Source organism: Bombus flavifrons, chromosome 10, assembly GCF_040668555.2.
Source record: "Bombus flavifrons isolate JBK064 chromosome 10, iyBomFlav1_principal, whole genome shotgun sequence".
In the NCBI taxonomy this organism is placed as follows: Eukaryota; Metazoa; Arthropoda; class Insecta; order Hymenoptera; family Apidae; genus Bombus; species Bombus flavifrons.
In genome coordinates this window covers 10,623,664-10,644,353 of record NC_138451.1, presented here as the reverse complement: position 1 = coordinate 10,644,353, position 20,690 = coordinate 10,623,664, and the positions used below count along the sequence as shown (strand labels likewise).

At 35.8% G+C, this 20,690-nt stretch overlaps 2 protein-coding genes and 1 long non-coding RNA gene across 10 annotated transcripts in view; 2 read left to right on the top strand and 1 right to left on the bottom strand.

The window, feature by feature from the left end:
- The first annotated feature begins 3,423 nt into the window (after positions 1-3,423).
- Positions 3,424-4,577, top strand: LOC138184579 (uncharacterized). Its single transcript, XR_011174354.1, has 4 exons — positions 3,424-3,500; positions 3,696-3,760; positions 3,964-4,031; positions 4,227-4,577. It is a non-coding gene; the product is annotated as an uncharacterized LOC138184579 (long non-coding RNA).
- Positions 4,578-6,309: 1,732 nt separating this feature from the next.
- LOC138183806 (solute carrier family 25 member 44) lies at positions 6,310-8,941 on the top strand. Of its 2 annotated transcripts, XM_069121217.1 has the most exons (6): positions 6,310-6,761; positions 6,972-7,091; positions 7,173-7,485; positions 7,546-7,850; positions 7,919-8,105; positions 8,179-8,941. In XM_069121217.1, the coding sequence occupies exons 3-6, from the start codon at positions 7,311-7,313 to the stop codon at positions 8,496-8,498; spliced, it is 987 nt and encodes a 328-aa protein (XP_068977318.1). In that variant the 5' UTR covers positions 6,310-6,761; positions 6,972-7,091; positions 7,173-7,310; the 3' UTR covers positions 8,499-8,941. The 2 variants fall into 2 exon arrangements, with proteins under 2 accessions (XP_068977318.1, XP_068977320.1); XM_069121219.1 differs by lacking the exon at positions 6,972-7,091.
- A 143-nt stretch (positions 8,942-9,084) lies between these two features.
- Dop1R2 (dopamine receptor 2) overlaps positions 9,085-20,690 on the bottom strand; it is an 84,013-nt gene continuing 72,407 nt past the window's right edge. For 6 of the 7 annotated variants that reach the window (XM_069121211.1, XM_069121216.1, XM_069121212.1 and 3 more), the window contains one exon: positions 9,085-12,043. In XM_069121211.1, the coding sequence (XP_068977312.1) occupies positions 11,933-12,043 (111 nt within the window). In that variant the 3' untranslated portion in view covers positions 9,085-11,932. Of the gene's footprint in view, positions 12,044-19,421; positions 19,718-20,690 lie in introns of all 7 variants that reach the window. The other variant, XR_011174156.1, reaches the window with a different exon arrangement.

Genomic DNA, 20,690 nt, shown 5'->3' with positions numbered 1-20,690 from the left:
ACTTGTTACCCAACTCTTCTTCTGATTCCTTTTTGTTGAAGAAAAACGTTCGTCACCAGATTCCACGAAAATGACACGGGTAAAAGTATTGATAAACGAACAGATCACACGAACTGTCGCGTAATTTTGAAGTCACGTTGCTGCACCGTCAAGATCAAAGATAGGACTGAGACGAGTGATTTGATCTCGCTGAACAGTGAAAAGACAGGGTATATGCATCGGGGGTTGTGTCTACGGTACGTCTACGCCCACAACGTGGTATAGAAATCAGCCCTGCGCGAGCTACTCGAGCGACTAGGGGTTGCTTCCAACCCCTGCTTGGTAGGCGGGGCCTCGAAATCATTGGTAACCTTCTCTTATACCAGGAAGCTTTGTGCTTCGATAACACCTACGAGAACACCTCTCTTCGTTGAGATTCTTTGCTTTCGTAACTCCGTGATATTGCATGTTCTGAATGGCATTTCTGTGGGTACCGACTTTTACAAAAGGATTTGAACTTCTTTTTAATAAGTGAATTCTTAGTTGAAATTAAATTATCAGGTTTTCAAGTATTTCAGAAATGTATGATATATTAAAAGTTTCTATGAGAGGGATGATTTTGATGAGTGTTGAATTGAATATGTTAGAATGTTATGTGGGAAAGTAATGACAAATTTAATTTTTTCTGATTTTGCAATACTTTATCGCACTATTGCCAGAACTTGTACATGTTGTATGATAATTTAGGAATCCTTCTGAATATTTTCCTTTAGCTGATAAGCCTTCATTGGAAAATTCATTCTTAATTGATTAGCTTTAATCAAATGATTTTGTGTGAATAGTGTACATATTAGAACGTAATATCAATAGATAAGAAAATATAAATAGAAAAGGAAGATAAAGAATTATCACATGATATACATACATACTAAAATTTCCGTATCCTAGATATCCTAGTTTATGTTAAAACCATTACATGGGATTTTGTTTCTCTCGTTCTGAAATACCGACCCTGAAAAAGATCAGTGTATTTCTTACGCTCTCTGTAATTTGCTATGGCCTCCTACGACGAATATAGGAATCACATAATATGCATTTACTAAATACAGGATAGGCCAGACATTATGTATATTTATATATCATTGCAGGACACAAAAATCATTACATGTCACGTCGATCTTGTACCTCGTTTGTGTCGTGACACATGTTCTGCAATACCGACCATTCAGAGGTTTTATTACGCCCTCTACAATCTATAACGTTGTATAGAATGTAATTAATCCGTTTGGACAGGCTCCATTTACTTAAACAAAATTTTAATTAGTGCTTGGTTAAGAAAACTTTTGATGATTGAATTCATTTATCCATGAACTACTATTGTATAAGCGAGAACTCGTATATAGTAAGAAGAATTAGTATAATCTTATTATATGAAGTATTTGCCCCGTGTTCAATATTTCAATTTCTCGTGCCAATTTCGATTGAAAAGAAACTACACCGCCTCGACCAAACAGAAGTTAGTTGGTCGAATATTTGGCGGAATAAAGCATAAGTTTAGTGTCGGAAAGCATGGCGTTTGCATGTATTATCCTGTTCGAAGTGCGATATTCACCACGTAGTAATTCTTCACTTTCTATAAATTACTATCAGGTTCACTTAATTAATATACGTTTATTTAATAATTTGTCGTCAGATAGTATTATATCGAAATTAAGTAGTTTGTTAAATTCGTCTTATTCGTGTTTCGTTGGTTTCCTACTTGACTGTCAAGATCACCAATAGCTAGCATTGTAACCTTTAGCAGAAATATAATTTGAGTTTAGATATTGCTTTATATTAATATGTGGTTGTTTCTTTTATACAGATCATTCATTAATTGTGAATGATAATTCATAAATTGTCTGTTGAAAATTTTATTTATTTTATTTATAGTGGTCTTGCTCTCTTTTCATAATCTTTTCTCTTTTTTCTCATCCCTCTTCTCATTTCCCCTTTCCCTTTCTCTTGCCCTTTACTCCTTATTCTTGACATTTCTCCTTCCTGACTTTTCCCTGTCATAATATACTTACAATTTTTCGATAAAAATATTATTCTATTTCGATCTAAAATTTATCATCCTTAGGCTTTCTATATATTAATTTATTTTTATATATTATATTAAATTTCTAAGTGCAGATATTTCTACGTTTTAAATTTATACATTTAGTTCGTTGAAATTATGTTAGGCCACAGGTGTTTAATAGAAAGTAAACATGTGCATCTGATCTTTCAGTTTGTTTTTCTTTCGAATATATAAATATAATTGCTACTGAAAACATATCTCTCCAGAAATTGGACGTGCTCGTTCTCGATTTACCGGCTCCCTCCCTCCCCACTCCTCGTCTTTGAAATTCGTAGGGCAAATTGCGGTGAAGGGCGTCAGTTTAATGTTGAAAATCGGAGTGGTTAGATGTGTGTTCATCACTTCGCGACAAGTGTCAATATCCTTATTACGTAATATTTTTGTTCACATTTTCATCGCTTAAATCGACACTGTTGTTAACTTCGTATAATTAACGTACGTTTTTATTTAATAACTCATTACAATTTAGTATTTAATTATCTTTTTCCTTTGCTTACTTTCTGTTTGCCCCCTTTGTTGGTAGATCATATAATAAACTTTCGAGATGTAATTTAATCTTTATTATTGTTTTATTTCCATATAATTTATTCGTTTTATTAGATTCTCTATGATAAGATTGTCATTTTGTCTTTTTTAAATAATTTCTATACATTCTAGAAAGAACGTTAGCATAGATAGGTTTGAACGCGTTCTGCGCATTGAATATTTTTCGTATTGCGCAGCTTTGTTTAATGTCGTGAAAAGTACGCCATGTTTTGTTATTACAAAGTCACGTACGAAGCATGTCGAATAAGTGTATATATGTATTTCAAATAGTAATGTCGGACATTCAGTTTGGCGGGCAATTTTTATAAATCAGTCGTGAAATATTTATAAATATGTAACAGTGTAGTAGGAAATACTTTGTAATGCTCAAAAATATTTGAAATATATTAAATATATATTTTTTGTTATAATCTTAATATAATATGTTTTTATCTGTGGTCAATGAATAATAATTAGTTTTTCATTTTTGAAAAGCAATATATTCATGAAGACTCGATAGAAGAAAGGAGAGAAATATGTAAAATAGCCCTAAACTACCACCGTTATTCCTTAATAAAGTTCTTTCCCAGAAAATTTTTGTGATCGCGCGCAATGCGGTCGGTAGAATCAGTGTTTGATGCGTTATACGTATAATTCTTAATATTTGTTAGAGCATAATGGCTCTCATTAAAGTTAACGATAATGCTCAGGTGCGAAAATAGAGTCAGTGTGTTCGCCGATTGTTATTTAAACGAACGCGTTGATAGTCTTTTATTTTTCTTTTTTTTTTGTAAATTTTTTTTTAAATATTCGCTTTCGGTGCTAGAGTCGCAGGTCTCGCAAGAGGATAAAGCCTCTCCTGAAGCTCAAGAATGTAACCTTTTTATATTGTACCCTATTTTAATATTCGTATTTTATTTAAACTGTTATTAATCCTACTGAAATAAAATTCTTGTTACTATTAAAATTTCAACTTTAAATAGATTCTTATTTTTCACTATCCTAAACTTTATAAGCAAAAATTACTTTATTTTCAAGAACAAATTATATTTCACATGTTTTGTTTCAGGTTTTTCAACTTCCACTTTTTTCAGTTTTTCGGGAAGGATGTAGTAGTGCTTCAAAATTAAGCATGTAAGAATTTTTACATATTTTACTATTAAATAATTATTATTTAATTTTGATATTACGTTAACTATTATTAATTAAAAAATAAGATCTCATTTTAAATTTTATATTAGAATTACTAGCTTTCATAGAGTTTTATATTTTATTATTTGAACAACAAGCATTGTTTTTTTTCAAAACAAATTATAATAATCCATATTTTGTTAAAGGTTTTCCACTCCTTTCTCTTCTTTCTGTTGCCTGGAAAGGATGTTGTGGTGCTTTAAAAGCCAAAAATGTAAGTAACCTTGTATTGTATTTCATTTAATTTTATTCCTCTATTATGAATTAGAAAACATGATTTGAAAATTTGACAAGTCTAAACTTTTCATTCTTGAATTGAATATTGCCATGAAGATTTTATTTAATAGAAATCAATCTTTTATTATTTAAAACTTTCCACATAAGAAACAATGTCTCTGCTTTGTTACAGGTTACAGGAATTGCGGTTACAACAATATCGACGACAACGTTCTTCGCATCTAATCGGGAGTTGCATGCATTTTTGTTCCTCTGGTCACTCACTCATGTCGTAGGATGAAAGGTCCGAACGGGTCCGAAAGAACACAGGTGACTAGTTGTATTACGTAGATTTTTTAACAAGCATAGTGACCGCGGGTATTTATTATACTCGCGAGTAGTAACATTTTCTTTTCTGTGTCTTATTTATTAGCTCAGGATAGGTCTTCTTGCATATCGCGTTTTTTAATATTAGTAATGATGCATTAATCATTGAAACGAGTGTAATATTAATATTGATAACTCGATTATGTATACATGAGTGAAAATGATAATTTGCATTTATTATACATATTTGCTTGTAAAATTAGAATACACATATACAATGTAAAGATCAAATATGCATACAAGTGTACGTATGTAATGGATAAATAATGTATGTATATTGAAATAAGTAACGAATATCAGAATGACTTACGTATTTTGTAGTGAAGAAGTCTGACACCATCAGACTTTTTATTATGAGAAATTACAATCATGATAGAAATTATTATTATTGTTAATGACGATACTTGTTATATATTTAATTTTATTCCACGATTTCCTCTTCTACGATAGTATGGATCAATTTGCTATTCGTGTTCATACAGAGTATAATTTTAGTAAAATTAGAAATGTGCAATATAAAGATATTTAAGAGTAACTTCATTTATCCAAGGATGTATTAAATTTCATGTGCAAGAAGACATTTCGACAGACAGATTTCAGAATCAAAACAAGTATTGAACGCTTTTTTGTTTCCAAAGATAAGTTTTGATGAAGGAATTGATGAGGTTATTTCTATTAATATTTCATTGAGACTATGTTTATTGTTATACATTGAATTACTAGTATATTAGTCTTGAGCCTCGCCTCTCGATTTTTCGAATATCGCGGACGTGTTTCAAAACGAACGTTTATTGTTCGAGCACACACATGCGAACGAACAACGGTCGCTATGATCTTTGGTCGTCCATGTGCGCTGGGAATAGCATCCGCGATTTATCTTTTTATTTTACTTTCATACGTTATTTTTTATTTTGCGATTAGAAAGACTCGAGCCTAGATTTAAGTTTCAGCGGGCATTGCGTTCCTGTTCTTGGATGGTAGTCTTCCATGTGGCTGCACTGGATTCGGTTTCGTTATTAGAGTTGCGAGTATTTAAATATGAGTGTACAGATTAGCTTTTATAACGAAAATATCCTACTTTTGCTTTCGAGAGTTTTCCAACTTTTTTTGCATTTTTTATTTTCAATAATTAATTAATTGGCATTGCAAGTATTGTATAAAGCACTCTCCGTAATTTATATTAACAATTTTCTATTTTATATTTGAACGTAGAAAATTAGTGTTGCGAAAAAGAAAAGAATACTCGTCCACTACGATTTTCGTTCTTCGGGCTTGTATCAAGTCGATGGCCCTTCTGGCTATTGTTTTCATTTCTCTTTCAGCACACCTTAATTCCAGAGTATTATTTCGAAAATACTGTTGACGAACATATTTATTTAATACTCATGGATATCTTTAATTTTACATAATTATACAAATTTTATGTAACATTAAAATTTGTATAATTTTTAAATTTTATTCAATGATGCCATGCACGTAGTATGTAAAGAGAAGTGAGGAAAGATGTAATAACAAAATATTTGAATTATACAACTTGAAGATCTTTCAACTTGTTTCTTGAACAAGTATAAGTTTATTGATGTATCAAATTGTACACGTCATTCGTGTTGCAATTTTAAGATATTATCGCCTGTATATTCTTCGTCATTTTATGGTAAAATTTAATTTTAATTCCAATTATAGCTATTGTAATTTTCTTTAATAAGTTACTAAAGAATTCATTAGGTGCTCTCTTGAGCTTATACGTTTAATCAATGAAGAGCTTTTCTAGTTACTGGTCCCATTGCGTTCGATGATTGAGTTGAATATAATTTTTATGTTTGTTATAGCAAATTCGGGTACGTATCTCAGAAAGTGAGACGCGAAGTCTACATAGCATGTAGTACATATATTTGCATAATGTCGAATCTATCTTTTGCTTTAATAAACCTCTACATATGTATTTTAGTCAATGTTGCAATTTAAAGATACCACGGGCGGCATCTCCCGGTGTCTTTTGGTCTTGATACGATAATGTTTTACAAGTTCACTCATGGATTCCGCTACTTGCTATGCGAATATTTTTACACATGCGTAGAATCATGAATCATAAGAAAATTTAGATCAGACTATCAGATTTTCCTAAACACTTCTTTATCTCGTGCGTTTTTTTACTTAAACCAATGATTATAAGCTACTGATTGGAACTAAAATAGTTCTACGCATTGCATAATATAAGAATGAATTTGGTTAGGATAAATTCATGATACTGTGGAAGATTGTTATTTCTATTGTAATATAGCTATTAATGATGTTATGACCACTGGAAGAGTTACATTATTGTATCAAGTATTGCATCTCTGTAAGTTATAACAGTGTATGATTTTCTAAACCTTCGTCGATTGATAATTTTTATATTTATTTTTGTTGGCAATAACTTTTGAGTTGTGACTATGGTAGTGAAGTATTTATTCAAATATATTCATAATGTTATTGTTGCATTGTGGTTGTAGTTCGTTATAAAATTAACTAGAGACTTTATTTAAATGAATTATCTCTGTTCTCTATATAGTATGACAAATTGGATATATAATAATATATATAATTGGATATGATAGTATATGAAACAGCTCTGACAAATTTGAAGTGCGTTTGTTCTATTACTACCTCGTGTGACAAAGTTTCTTGGAAGGTTATTTTTTTGTAGTGCTAAATAATTTTAAAAGCATAAAGTAGAAAAAATATACTTACATAAACATTTTTCTCTTATCAGTTTCGTAAATGATTTGGGTATTAATTCCCAAACAATATCAATGAGATATGCAGCATCAAATTAAACAGAGGCACCCACAATCCTCGCTGCATAAGTGTTATAATTATAGTGGATTTAATAGTGTCATAAAATTACAAGATGTCTGCAGTAGAAACGCCACATTTCATACGTACCATCGAATGGGATATGATGGATAAGACCAAATTTTTCCCATTGAGCATGCTCTCATCATTTTCTGTGCGCTGCTGTCTATATCCCTTAACAGTAATTAAAACCCGCTTACAAATTCAGAAACATAACAACATGTACAATGGTAAATTTTTAAATACAATTTAATTAAAACGATAAAGTATTAAATATCAACATCTTCCAGGAATGCTAGATGCTTGCAGAAAGATATACAAGGTGGAAGGTATAGGTGGTCTTTATAGAGGATTTTGGATAAGTTCTATACAAATTGTATCTGGTGTATTTTATGTATCTACTTACGAAGGAATGCGTCATATGCTTGGACAGAATCATGTTATAGGTAATATAGACTCACGAGTAAAAGCATTAATTGCTGGTGGAGCTGCTAGTTTGGTAGGACAGACAATAGTAGTTCCTTTTGATGTTCTCAGTCAGCATTTAATGGTTCTGGGGATCAATTATAATAAACATGGAAGATATATAGATCAGGTAAATGTGAGGATAAAAATATTAATATTTATTTATTTTATTTTTTATCTTTCACATGTCATTTACAGATGGGTATAAATCCATTGGGTTTAATTCTTCAGCCAGGAAAAACCCGGACTCAAATTTCGACAGATATTATCAGGTTAATTTATCAGAGAGATGGCTATAGAGGTTTTTATAGAGGATATGTTGCATCATTGTGCGCTTATGTTCCCAATAGTGCTCTTTGGTGGGGATTATATACATCATACCAGGGTAATTGCTTTAAAACGATAGCATGAAAAATAAATTGAATTTAGATAATAACTTTTTTCATTTTTGTCAATAGATGAGCTTATAAGATTGTTCCCAGAGTGGGTCTCTCACTTGTTTATTCAAGCTATTGCTGGTACATTAGGAGGATTTACCACAACAATTATTACAAATCCTTTAGATATCGTACGGGCAAGGTTACAAGTACAAAGATTAGATAGTATGTTCAATACATTCAAAGTTTTATGGGTGGAAGAAAGATTGCAAATGTTCACAAAGGGACTTTCCGCGCGCCTTGTACAGTCTGCTTGTTTTAGTTTTTCAATAATTCTAGGATATGAAACTATTAAAAGATTCAGCATAATTGAAGAGTACAAAGGTTACATTAGATGGTGAATTTATTCTTTAAAACTTGTAATAGTTGTTTTCTTGTCATGCATTTTTCGACAAATTCTGCTGTACTTTAAGCAAAAGCAACTGAGATACGCACCAAAGAGAAAAGAACAAGATCATTAATGATCTTAGTGATTTATAAATTATATTCATAATAGTACATTTTAATGCAATGTAATTGCAATCATGGTTAATAGGTATGATGAAAACATGACGAAATGTTTATTTTAAATAATAAAAATAATTATAAATTTTAACGAGAATATAATTACGTGTTAATCGTATTTGCAATATCTTTCCTAATGTTTATATATCATCCAGAGCTTCCCAATATCTTTAAAAGAATAGGAATTGTATTTTGTATTATTTTTTTCTTTTTTTCATACATCATACAACGTATGAATTTTGTAGTTTAGTAAGTGTCAGACATATTGTTGTGATAAAATATAAAGAGAATATGTTTCTATAACATAAAATTGAATATGTGAAATAAATAAATTTGCTAGCTACGTTGAATTGTACATGTATCCTGTTGTTCATCATTTATTTTATTAATTCATGATAAAGGATAGGTAAAAAAAGAATGATATCTTTCTCATTTCCATTTTATTATAAAGGACAGCATATTGATAGACACATTTCTTTTCGAAGGTACTTAAGTGGTCTTGATAATGTGACTCTTGTATATGAACTGATACTTTTCGAGTATGCACGTTATCTATCTCTTAAAAATTAAATATGACGACGGTTCATCACATTCTCTATATTATGTGTACAGGCCAGGGAATTCTTAGTCTATACAATATAATGCGTAATGCATACGCATTCACATTCGTTCAATCTCTTCGTTCATGCGTATATGTATGATGATTTGGTAATAGTTTTTAAAATGCAAGTTTTTATAGTGTACTATTAAACGTAGTATCCAGTTTCTGAATAACAAAAGTTGCGTGTACATATAGAAATACTTTGTGAAAACAGTGTTTTCCAACGAAAGTATTACGGATTAATTAAGAATTTGCTATTATTTCATGCATTTTTAACACAGCAAGAATATGTATATGCTTGAATCAATGACGTGAGTTTTACAAGTAGAAAGTTACGAATAGCGTTTGAATTTGGCGCTCAAATTTCTAATATATACAAAGCGCCCTCTATTCAAGGCTGTGAAAAACACTTTTAGAGCGGGATTTACGATTTTCTTTTCTGATTATTTGTTCCATCTTTTTTTTCTTTTATTAAATTTTCGAGCTTCAACGAACTTACAGTACAGTATGTACAATGACTAGACTTGTTAAGACGCCAACCAATTACGCGCTATTTTCTTCGTGCGGACGAATTTTCTAAAATGAAAGGGATTATGTTAGCAGATGTTCTTATACCGTGATTTTGAAAGTTTATAAATGAAAATAAGTATAATATAAAATGTTGCTTCGAAAACGGAACTTAATGGATTTACAAGAAAACAGCATAATCACTATTGGATGGTACAAGACTAGACTAGTTTTCGTTGGTTTGAAATCCGAGGTAAAACATTTGTTTATTTTAACATTAACACCTTTTTAATCTTTTCTTTCTTCTATTGTATCGTACAATATTCAGATTTTTAGTTTTACATGCAAAGAGTTAATATGTCACAGCTAAAACAAGCAGATGACATAATTTTTCATGAATAGCGAATGTTCGATCTGATTTTCTTCGTAGTTTTTTTTTTTTTCTTTGGTGAGATAGGATTATTGAATTAATATTGAATATATTTTTTACCCGAGAAAACGTTTGTATATATTCCTACCGATACACGCATTGTTACAGTTTCTCATACATTATATACGTTTCACATAAGTTGATGTTCTAATATTTACAATTGCACGATAATCGTTTTATGTACAACAACAAATGCTTATGTTAAGATAATCTTTGTAAAATAAATAATCGCTCTGCAAAAATATCCGCCAGTGAAAGTAGAGGTATCTATCTATCGAATAAAGATTGTCCGATACGATATATTACGTTGAATAGATTTTATGAATGGAGAAAACGACTTCGGAGTATTTAAATTAACAATATGTATACAGAGCTTAATTCGATCAATTAATCTCCAACTGAATCAGACTATTTAACAGATTTATTTTTACTTTTTGAAATTGGCGATCAACGTTTGTGAATTTAAAATCGTGCTGTTTTAAAACATTAACCAGACTATAACTTTGTTATTTTATTCATCGATTAAGTTACATTGGCCTTGGTATCAGTTTAGTTTCGCAGAATCTTGTTCGTCAATTCGAGGAAAATACTTTTCGATTTTGCCAGTCTTGTGTCGGTCGAGGAAACTTTAAATTAACTTTCGTTCAATCTAGACAGTGGTTACCACACCGAATCCATTCGAGTATGTATATTTAGCGATCAACGTGACTGCAAGAGCGGTACAGTAGGTACGCGCATATTGAATTTTCACAGGAAAATACAATTTTTTCCGAGGGAACGCTGTTAATTTTTCGCAAGTATTCTGTTTTTTCACGTGTTCCCTTTGTTGATCGACAGGCAGCTTCGAGCGGCAATATTCGTTCCTCGTTATTTTAACTTTGTGCATACTTTTCGTTCATACAGTCGCCTGTCAATGCACCGACACGAGAGATCGCCGGTCCCTGGAAATTCAAAGTATATCAATCCCATATTACGTTAAACGTTTCCAAACGTTCAATCGTCAGTCTTCTAAACGCGCAACGCACACAGGAACAAAGTGTATTATCGTGTATTTTCTTTCTCGAAATTCGGCTCACGGTCTCCAGGGAACGGTAACGGATTTAATTGTATCGAAAGAAAACGGTATACGATTTGCTTGGTGCATTGAGATGGAGGAATCGAGGAATCGAGGAAAGATACGCTAAGCTCGCCGTGTAACCAATAGCGTATCGCCGCTGCTCGATTTACGATTCCGTGTACGGAGGTTCGTTAAAAGGCTACAAAGTATCGAAGGTATCCGAACGTAAAAACGGTAACGAGCCATCTGACTCGATATACGGTACTGTCCTTCCCCGCAATTCAATTTTCACCAGATCTTTCGCCGGAGGTACAAAACGCGAGATTACTGTTGCTTCTTCTATACAGGAAATTGTTGCGGGTCGCGCGTCACGCTTCTTCGTGGTCCACATTTCGTCACCGATGAAGCTCGACGATAAGGAGGAACGGAAACACGTCGCTTATCCTTATATCCTTATCCACGACGAGATCCACGGTTTGTTCTATCGGAAGCACACACGGGGGCCGGTGAACGGTCGTCTTGGTTTTCCTCGTCTCTTGGTTCGATTCTACTTTTGAAACGAGTACTTCCGAGACAAAATGATGAAAAAATCTATCCATAAGCGAACCTACAATCACGTGTCCCGGAAACGGATGGCGCGTTCTCGTCGAGGCCCAGATCGGGCCCCCGTGTGTCGTCACATCCCGCCGCTGGGTAGTATAGTTCCAGCACCACCATCGCTGCTTTGACTAACGCTACTGTAGCTGACGCGGCTCGCCTCGCCGCTGGTATTCGCTCCGGAAACGTACTGTAATCAGAATAATTATATTCTCAAAAAATATATGTCGTTGCTGAGAGATACGTTCACCGTGTGCTCGGTGCGCGTATGTACAATTGAGAGGTAGAATTGGATCGTGATCGAGTTAGCCTTAATCCGGTGTTAAATTAGAAAAGGTGCCGTATTTTCTCTGCCCTCTAAAGCCTGGGAAATATCCACTTCCTCTCCCTTTAAATCCGATCTTTACAATACGCTAGCCCGTAAAGTATGTTTGTAGTGGTTGAGAGTACCTACGAGACTTAGATAGAAATCATGGAGAATATTGTTTATACCACACAGAGCTTGTAAATTAGCTGGTTTAGGAAAGGAGGATGTAGGTCAATCGGTTTCGGATGCGCGTTTCCGTCGCTTGGATGTTTCAGTTGGAGGAAACAGGGGAAAATGGACTCTAGAAGAGAGTAAAAAATGAAATCGAACAATGGCGCAACAAATGTGCCGGTTAATGCTTCTCGTGCATTAGGACGAATTATCTTGCATCGTTCGTGTAACTCGCGAACGCTATTGATGCATACAAGCCCGCATTGCCTGCTTTCCGTAATCCGTTGTGTTTGTTTTATCGGCCAGTTATACGCTCTATCTCTTCATCGGTTTTTATATATGCTCCGTATCGTAGATGGCCTTTCCTTTACGTTGGAATTAGAAAAGTGTTGGTTTCCTATGCTGGAAAAAGGGCAGATCGAATTTTCTTCTCGTTGTTTGCTGAAAAGAGCGTTGAGAACAACTTTATCCGGTATTTTTATGAAACTCGAACTTCCACCTTTCTCAGCTTTTACGCATCGATCGTTTTCCTCTTCACTTTTCCTCTTGGAATGCATCCAATTCTCGTAAGAACGAAACGTTATCTACAGAACGTATTTATCACTGCCAAGTTTCTCTTTGATATTCGAGAAGAATCGTTCTTCTTAAAACAGATTATTCTTTTGTCGCTCGATGCTTCAGGACAGAGTTCTGTTTTAATCTCGAAGAGAAACTCGCGATCGTCGTCGAATCGATAGATTTCCACGGAGGATGTAGCCAGCCTTCGTTTCTTTTTTAAAGGTCACAACGGATCAACGGAGAAAGGTTTCCGGTTCACGCTCACGCTCAATGTAGTCGCGCCTTTGCGTCGAATCCGGAGAGGAGAGAGTCCGGATGAATCGCGAATAGGCGGTTCGATAGAGCAGCACATGACAATGAAACGATTTTCGATGGCTCTGGTGCCCATAAACCAAATAACTCAATACCCGAGCCGAAGCGGTGGGCCGTGGAAAAATTGTCACCGCAAATACCGTATCGACTAGCAGGCAGATTTCGCGGATGAAACATTGCGCTGAATTTATCGCTGGTTTTGTCCCAATAGGGGTGTCTTTAAGTGAATTAATCGCTCAATTTTCCACAAATTCAGTTAGCTTTTACGCCTCGCTTATATACACTATTGTTCATGGGTATTAAACTCTTGGCTAAATTCATGGCTGTGTAATAAATTCATCGCCTCTCGATATTTCCTTTTGACGATATAAAAATGTTGCATGCGCTAGTTGCAATGAACAACATAGCACAAATATAATGAATTGTTTGTAATTGCGCCATTTAGTAAGAACAATGAAAAACGAACGTTATGAGTGTTTGCTGCTATAAAACAGATTTTATTCATGACGCAGCAGAAATATCGGATTTACCAAATGTATTTCAGATTATTGGAACATTTGTTGTATTAATAATATCGGAATATATTCATTATTCCAATATTTTTAGGACGTTCTTACGACTAGTCATTGCATAATGTAAAATATGTAAAAATACACATATTGGAATCTTTTGATAGAAGAACAAAAGTTTTGGAATAATTCAACAAGTGAGTTATTTAACCTGCTTGTAAATAAATAAATGAAAAAAAATTCCTTGTTTCAGCCTAAATTTAACACATTTGATCATCCCAGTTATAGCAGCGACTAAGAATTTGACAGCGAAAAGAGAAACGTTCTTCTCTCGTAGAATTGAAAATATAATAAAAATATCAACTTTTTGATTGAATTATACCTGACGTATAAATACTCAAAACGTTCATACTTGTCTTTAATTCCAATTTGTTATTCGCTTGAGTTCATTGTATGAAAAACACGATAAGTCACGTTTTCTATTGACTTTTCTTTTTCTCTACTATTTACGAAGCGAGTTTAATAATCCATTATACTCTCAATCAATCCTACGTTATCAAAATTGTCTTTCCTGGGTTTAGAGGTAACCATATATTTTCCCATCCTCTTCAAAAATGTCAACCATCGAAATCTTAATCAAAATCAACAAAGATGCACATATTATGTATTCATCCTGTTATCTTCACATGTAATATCGTGTTCTCTAATTATAGTATCTTGATCCTGAAGATTTTGAGGGAAATTTGTGTGAATTTATAAATCTTGAGAAAAATTTGTGTGAATTTGAAGATCTTGAGGAAGATTTATAAGAATTTGAAGATCCCCATGACTTGTTAGTAGTTTCTTTGATACTCACTTTACGAGCTGCACTGTTGCTTTTAGATTCTGTTTCTTGAGAACAGTCGAGCTGGCAGTTGTCTACCGAAGAGAGAATAATTGGAAATTCATCTTCGCAATGATGTTTCATTCGTTTGATCTCGAGGGGTAACTAGCGTGTCAACGCTAAAGTTTCCTCGTTTATCTTATCAAACCTTGAAATCTCCGGAGGACTGCCCGGATCGGTTTCCTGTTTCTTCTCAGCTTTTTCTCTGGGTTTTATAGTTCCGTCTTTCATCCCCTGGCGGTTTAACGAAACTAAAAGTATCTAGGTCAACTTCCACCCAGATCTGGTTACAATCGGTCGCGGGATCGTTTCTGTGTTTTTTCACGATACTTTCCTCTGCTAACGTACTTTATCGGTATAACTAGCAGTAAAGCTCGACGTTTGTGTGCTTCTTTTTACGTTGGTCACGATCGATCGCGTTACTGAACTTGAGGAAGGCGTATGGACGATAATTGGTTTATTAAATCGTTTAGTAAACGAATATCGAATCTCAGGGTTTGTTGTGATCGTTCTTTCATTTTGAAGGGATAGTAACACGGAAAAAAAGGAGAAAAATTTACAAATATGAACACGAGCTGGGAATGTATAAAAAAAAGCTATTTCAAATGGTGTGCTAACGGTGTTACATGTTCCTGTCCATTTCCCTTTCGCGCATACGAATAGAAATCAAGATTTCACGTGATTGAATTTATAGCCGAAAGCGAGAGGGAGACAATCAAAAACCTGGCCTGTAGGTGTTAAATCGTACAAAATGCAACGTCACGAATTCTCGCCGCCTCTCGACGGTTCATTTTCGTGATTACAATGCCGCGTGGAATCTCGACCGAGCCAAGTTGTCGTCGTTGACTTCGTGCTTATTTCCGGACAATGCAATTCGATTAAAAGCGCGTTTCGTGCCTACATCAGCTCGCGAGGAGCTCTCCGAGTTCTATCTCGTCAATGTACATATCTTGTCTTTATTTCTCTATCGTGTCGGTCTCAGGGAAATTAGTTAATTAACGGCAGACGGATCGATGATTCAAGCACGAGAACGTCGAAGCACGAAACGTTTGACCAAGAGTTTTCGAAAAAGTATGCAAGTCGATATTTAAACCGGTACAATAAAGGAATTTAATTAAAGTCAAACGTCCTGGCCTCGGTAATTCTACTCGTATTCCGACGCCCGTTACGACACGCGTTACGGGAAAAATTCATCGTGAATAATGGGCAAACGTAATTAAAATGCGGCAAACATGTGTTTTAATTAGCCAATCGAAGCAACATGACCGAAATATGATCTTTGCGCGAAATGTTCCGATCTAGACCGTGACTTTTGCGCCAGACTTCCATTCGTCGAGGTTCAATCGGTGGGAAAAGGAGAGGGACAAATACATCGATGTCGAAGAATTTCGTGACACGTTAATTATAGTAGCAGTAGTAGTTGGAGTAGTTACGAGTAGCCAGGCTAGGACCGTCTAATTCTGAACGAGAGAACCTCGAGATTTAAACTTTTCACGATTTTCTATTTCTATTGAGTTCACGTGAAATAATTTCAAGTCGTGGTTTCCTAGACATCGTTGAATTTGCATTACGATAGACATTTATACCTTGACTAATATACAGTACAACTTTGACTAATTTTCAAATTAATTTCAAAGACCAATATAATCGCGACACTCATGCCACATCACAGTGATAATGTAATTCTACGTTTCCTATAACACGATATGGACATAAGAGTTTCCTAGGGCAAAGTGTTCAAATACTAATGTTACTATATACAATATACATATGTATATGTATAAGCGTAACCGGACACACGCGCGAGCGATTTACAATCGTGAATTCCGCTAGAAATATGTATATATATTTATATTGTATCACAGCGTAGATACCGTGACTGACCAACGTTCAACACGATAAACTTCCTTCTGGCTGTTGGAATAAATCATCCCTTTTCTACCTGAAAATCGAGCAAAGCGTTATTCTATTTTTCGTTTCCGTTAAATTGCCATGTTCTGTGTCGCAAGTTTCTTCGAGCGAACTTTGCTGGCCGACAGCGATAATCCCAGTAGCGACGCCTCGTTTCCTTTTTTTCTCTCCGGGATGGCAATAAAAATCGCGAAAGGGAAGATATCGACGCGAAAATACGACAGGCCGTAAAGTCGACGTTGAACAAGATGTCCAGGGCAATCGGGCGTCGAGCGATTGATGAGGATCCGTAGATCGCCTCGGTGATTTATTATTCTTTTTCTAAATTGTTATTTGGAAAATGGCGATCTCGAGGGTTATGGAGTGGGCCGGCAAGGGATGGACAGCTCCGCCCGTTTCCGACATTTATATCTCTTCCGGCGACAGACACTGCTCGTAATTCATGTCCCCTTGCTTTTCGGGACTTTCATGCCGACATTTGCAGTTCGTACCCGTTATACATTCCTTGAACCCTCGTTCATGAGAAACGGCACAGCCGTGTCACGTTTGCCTGACATATTGTAAAGTTTCCCAGGGAATTGAGCTAATTCACTGACCCGAGATGCGCCAATCTCGCGGTTAAACCGAACTAGATGGCTATCGGTTTCGATGTTTTCGGAAACTAGTCAGCAGGATTAACTCGTTCGTTTAGGTCGTGTTCCTCTCTGAAAGTAGTTTAACCTCTTCAGCACGTCGCTTACTTCGTCACGTACTGTCACTTACTATCGACGGTAATCGTAATACGTATTTAAAGTGATTGGAGTAATGATAATTATTTCAATTGAGATATTGCGCAAGAAGTGATAAACTAATGGAGACAAAGCTGGAAAGATGACTAGGGTACTCACTGGTCTCTATTGCTTATCGTCACGCGTTGCTGTACATATTGTTTTATTCGTACACGTGATATTTTCGACCAATAATCATAATTATCTTTGCGATCGTGTCGAATCTACCAGAAATAACCAATCAGATCCGCATTTCTTTGACTAGTCATCTTTTTAGTTCTCTCTCTCTCTCTCTCTCTCTATTACATTTATAAGGAAGTGCTCAGAGCGATTAAAGAGGACGTAAAACAGTCGAGAGATGTTAGAAAGCTGTTGTGTTTATGTATGCTTTTGGTGATTATTGATTCTAATACAACAGAAAGAAGCGAAACTCCTCGACTTGCGACTTTTGTTCTCAGCAGCTAATACAGGGTCAACCTGCAGCTGTAAGTTTCCCAACTGGAAAGTTGGACGAGTCGCAGGAACACGCGGTGCCGCGTTTCGTCGACGTTTTATGGAAGTATGTAAAATCTCGAGAGAGAATGGGTGTATGCAAGCTGGTGCTCCGCGTCTAACGAAATAAGATAAGGGCGAATTTCACAAGGGTGGCTTGAAGCTCTGGGAACGTTCGCTCGCAAAATGAAGTAGCGCAGATGAATCGTAAACGCGATCGTGATTGCACCCAGAAAACAGGATTAATGCGGCGAATAGATGCGTTCGAGTTTCAAAGTGGTTTGCAAGTGTAATGTATTGGCTCAGCTTGAAGGAACTGATCGTTTTCATTATAGTAGCTGGCGCGTGGTAAAATTCATTAAAAAATATAAAAACGATTTTTTAAAATATTCCGTACGCTTCTTATTCAGATCGAGGGTACCATCGATCGTGCAGGCTGTTGCAGTTTTATCGTTTATTTATACATATTTTCATTTGTTTGCTTTCCTGGCTTATTTTGTTTATATTCTATTACGTTTATTTATATATTTTCGTTGAATGGAGGTTTCAGCATATATCCGTCAAGTTTTCGTCGGTGAATTACTAAAATCACTGGATTTATTCGAAAATGGCAATTCTAATTCCTGTTAATGCTATTTATTTCTCGGTGTAGTATGATACGAACATTTCATTTGATCCGATTACACGCTGTAACGCAATTGCACGTTAATCGAACATGTGCGCCGCATCGAGCTCGGAATTTTCTTTTCGATCCATCATGGAAAAAACGTTCGATCCTACGGCAAATTCCAAGCCAGGAGGAGACGGTCCTTACTCTATTACTTCGGGCAGATCGATTACATTACATCGTGCGGGTAATTTAATTTAGCTGCATTGATAAATGAACGGCTGCGATCGCGAGACTTGAAGCGAATTAGGTGATTGATTTCGAATTGTTACGCGTTGTCTGCCAGCGAACAGTAATACGCTTGCTGCAAATTGGATGATAAATTAAATGAATCGCGTCATGCGCGAAGGGTACGCCAGTCCTTTTAGAGGGTCGCATTAATTATCGGCCATTTGGACTTTCTTTCGTCCGCGGCCAAGCATGTTCGGCGCATAGAAAATTTATGTACGCGTATTTTTGTGGCACAGAAGTTGCGCAACATTCACTGCATCGATTGGAGGAACGTCGCTCCATCATTGTTCACTAGCCAGATGTTATTCCCTTGCGAGCAATGTGATATTTCTCCTATTTTCTCTCCGCATCTTTTTTTTTGCGTTTTTATTTTTTCATCATGTCACAATTTCCGCTCGAAGCACAAAAACTCTAAATAATATTCCTGTATTTTTTACCACTGTCCTGGTGCCAGTTGCGCTTTTCCACTCTCTCGCCAAAAATTGTTCAAATGAATGGCATGAATCTTCCGAGGAAAAGGGTTAAAACTTTGTGATGTCTTTCTACTCGGGATAATCGTAATCGGGGGTGCACAGATGTCTCGAAACGTACATAGATTGGAGGTGCTACGTGTACCTAAGCATACCAAACACGTGCACTGTCGTCGCATACGGTGCTACTGGTGCAAGTGCTCGTATACGTGTAGCAGATGTGATGTATGTGTGTGCGCGTGTGTGTGTGTGTGTCAGTGATCGATAAATCCATTCACTAATCAACATACCGAGACTATGTTATATGGGATGGTGACAGAGTCCTTCGTCGATAATCTCTGTACCAAGTGTCTCCGGGCGATTACTGGGTTAGGATTTGTCTCAGGGAGGACGATGCTTCGATGGTAACGAATGGAAGGACAAGGAGGAAGCTAGAAAGGTTTCGAGGAGGTGTCCAACAATTGACGACAATCCACACCGCGGCGATATCCCATCGTTAAATGTAGGTTTGCTCGCACGAACTCTCTCGGCTGCTTCGCACGTGGTGGAGCGAATAAGCGGAGTAGTACCTTCCCGATGCGAATCTCTGAAAAAACATTAATACACTCGACTCCGTGTCCATCCGTACCCTTTCATCTTGCAGCCTCCTCCTTGCCTCAGTAGCATACTCGTTCTGCGCTATACATTGAACAGGGTTAATCGATCAGAGTCGACGAAGTTATATTCGATCTAAAATCCTAGGCTGTTGTAACTCAATATGCGCAGACCCTTTGTTTCGAATAAACGGTGCATATTTACGTAAGAGAAAGGCACGATTAATAGGTTTTCTGTGAATTCGAGATTCATCTAACGCGATATAAAGGTAAACGATGTAGATAAAGTTTTCACGAACGGCTTTCGAGGAAACCACTATTCAGGAAACGGGTGTACACGAAGTAACTAGTAAAGGAATTATATCAGGAATAGAACATTGTTGCGTATACCTAATCGGAGTGGCTTCGAAGCTTGGAAGTTTTCCACCTGATATCACGACTTGAACTCGCGCAAACTACATATTTGTTCAACCGTACCAGCGGAAGCGCCACACGAAATGCGGCATGATATTATATGGAAATCGAACGCAAACAGTAAATTTAACTAGTGAAATTAGGTTTACGTGTGACGTGAACGAGCATCGGCATTTTTCCTTTCCTTTCTGCGCCGTCTATGACTACTTGCAACTTTTTCCACTTAATAAACAAGAAAACTTTCGCCCGCAGACTGTGAACACGATGCGTCGTGGGAGTGGATGAAGTTTCGCGAAGTAAAGAGAACCAATATGTTTCGACGATAGTATCGAACAACTTCATCTTTTTCATCTTGTATTCGCATTTTTTCCTACGCATCGGACTCGGCCAGCGAACCTTCGATATTTCCCTTGACAGTTCGAAACGCATTTATATTCGGTGTTGATAGATACGTTTACAGAGATATTCACTTGAATTCCGTTTCAAAAGCGAGGCCTGTCGTTCATATGGAAAATCCACGAAATAGCTCGCATGATTTTCGAAAAGAAGAGG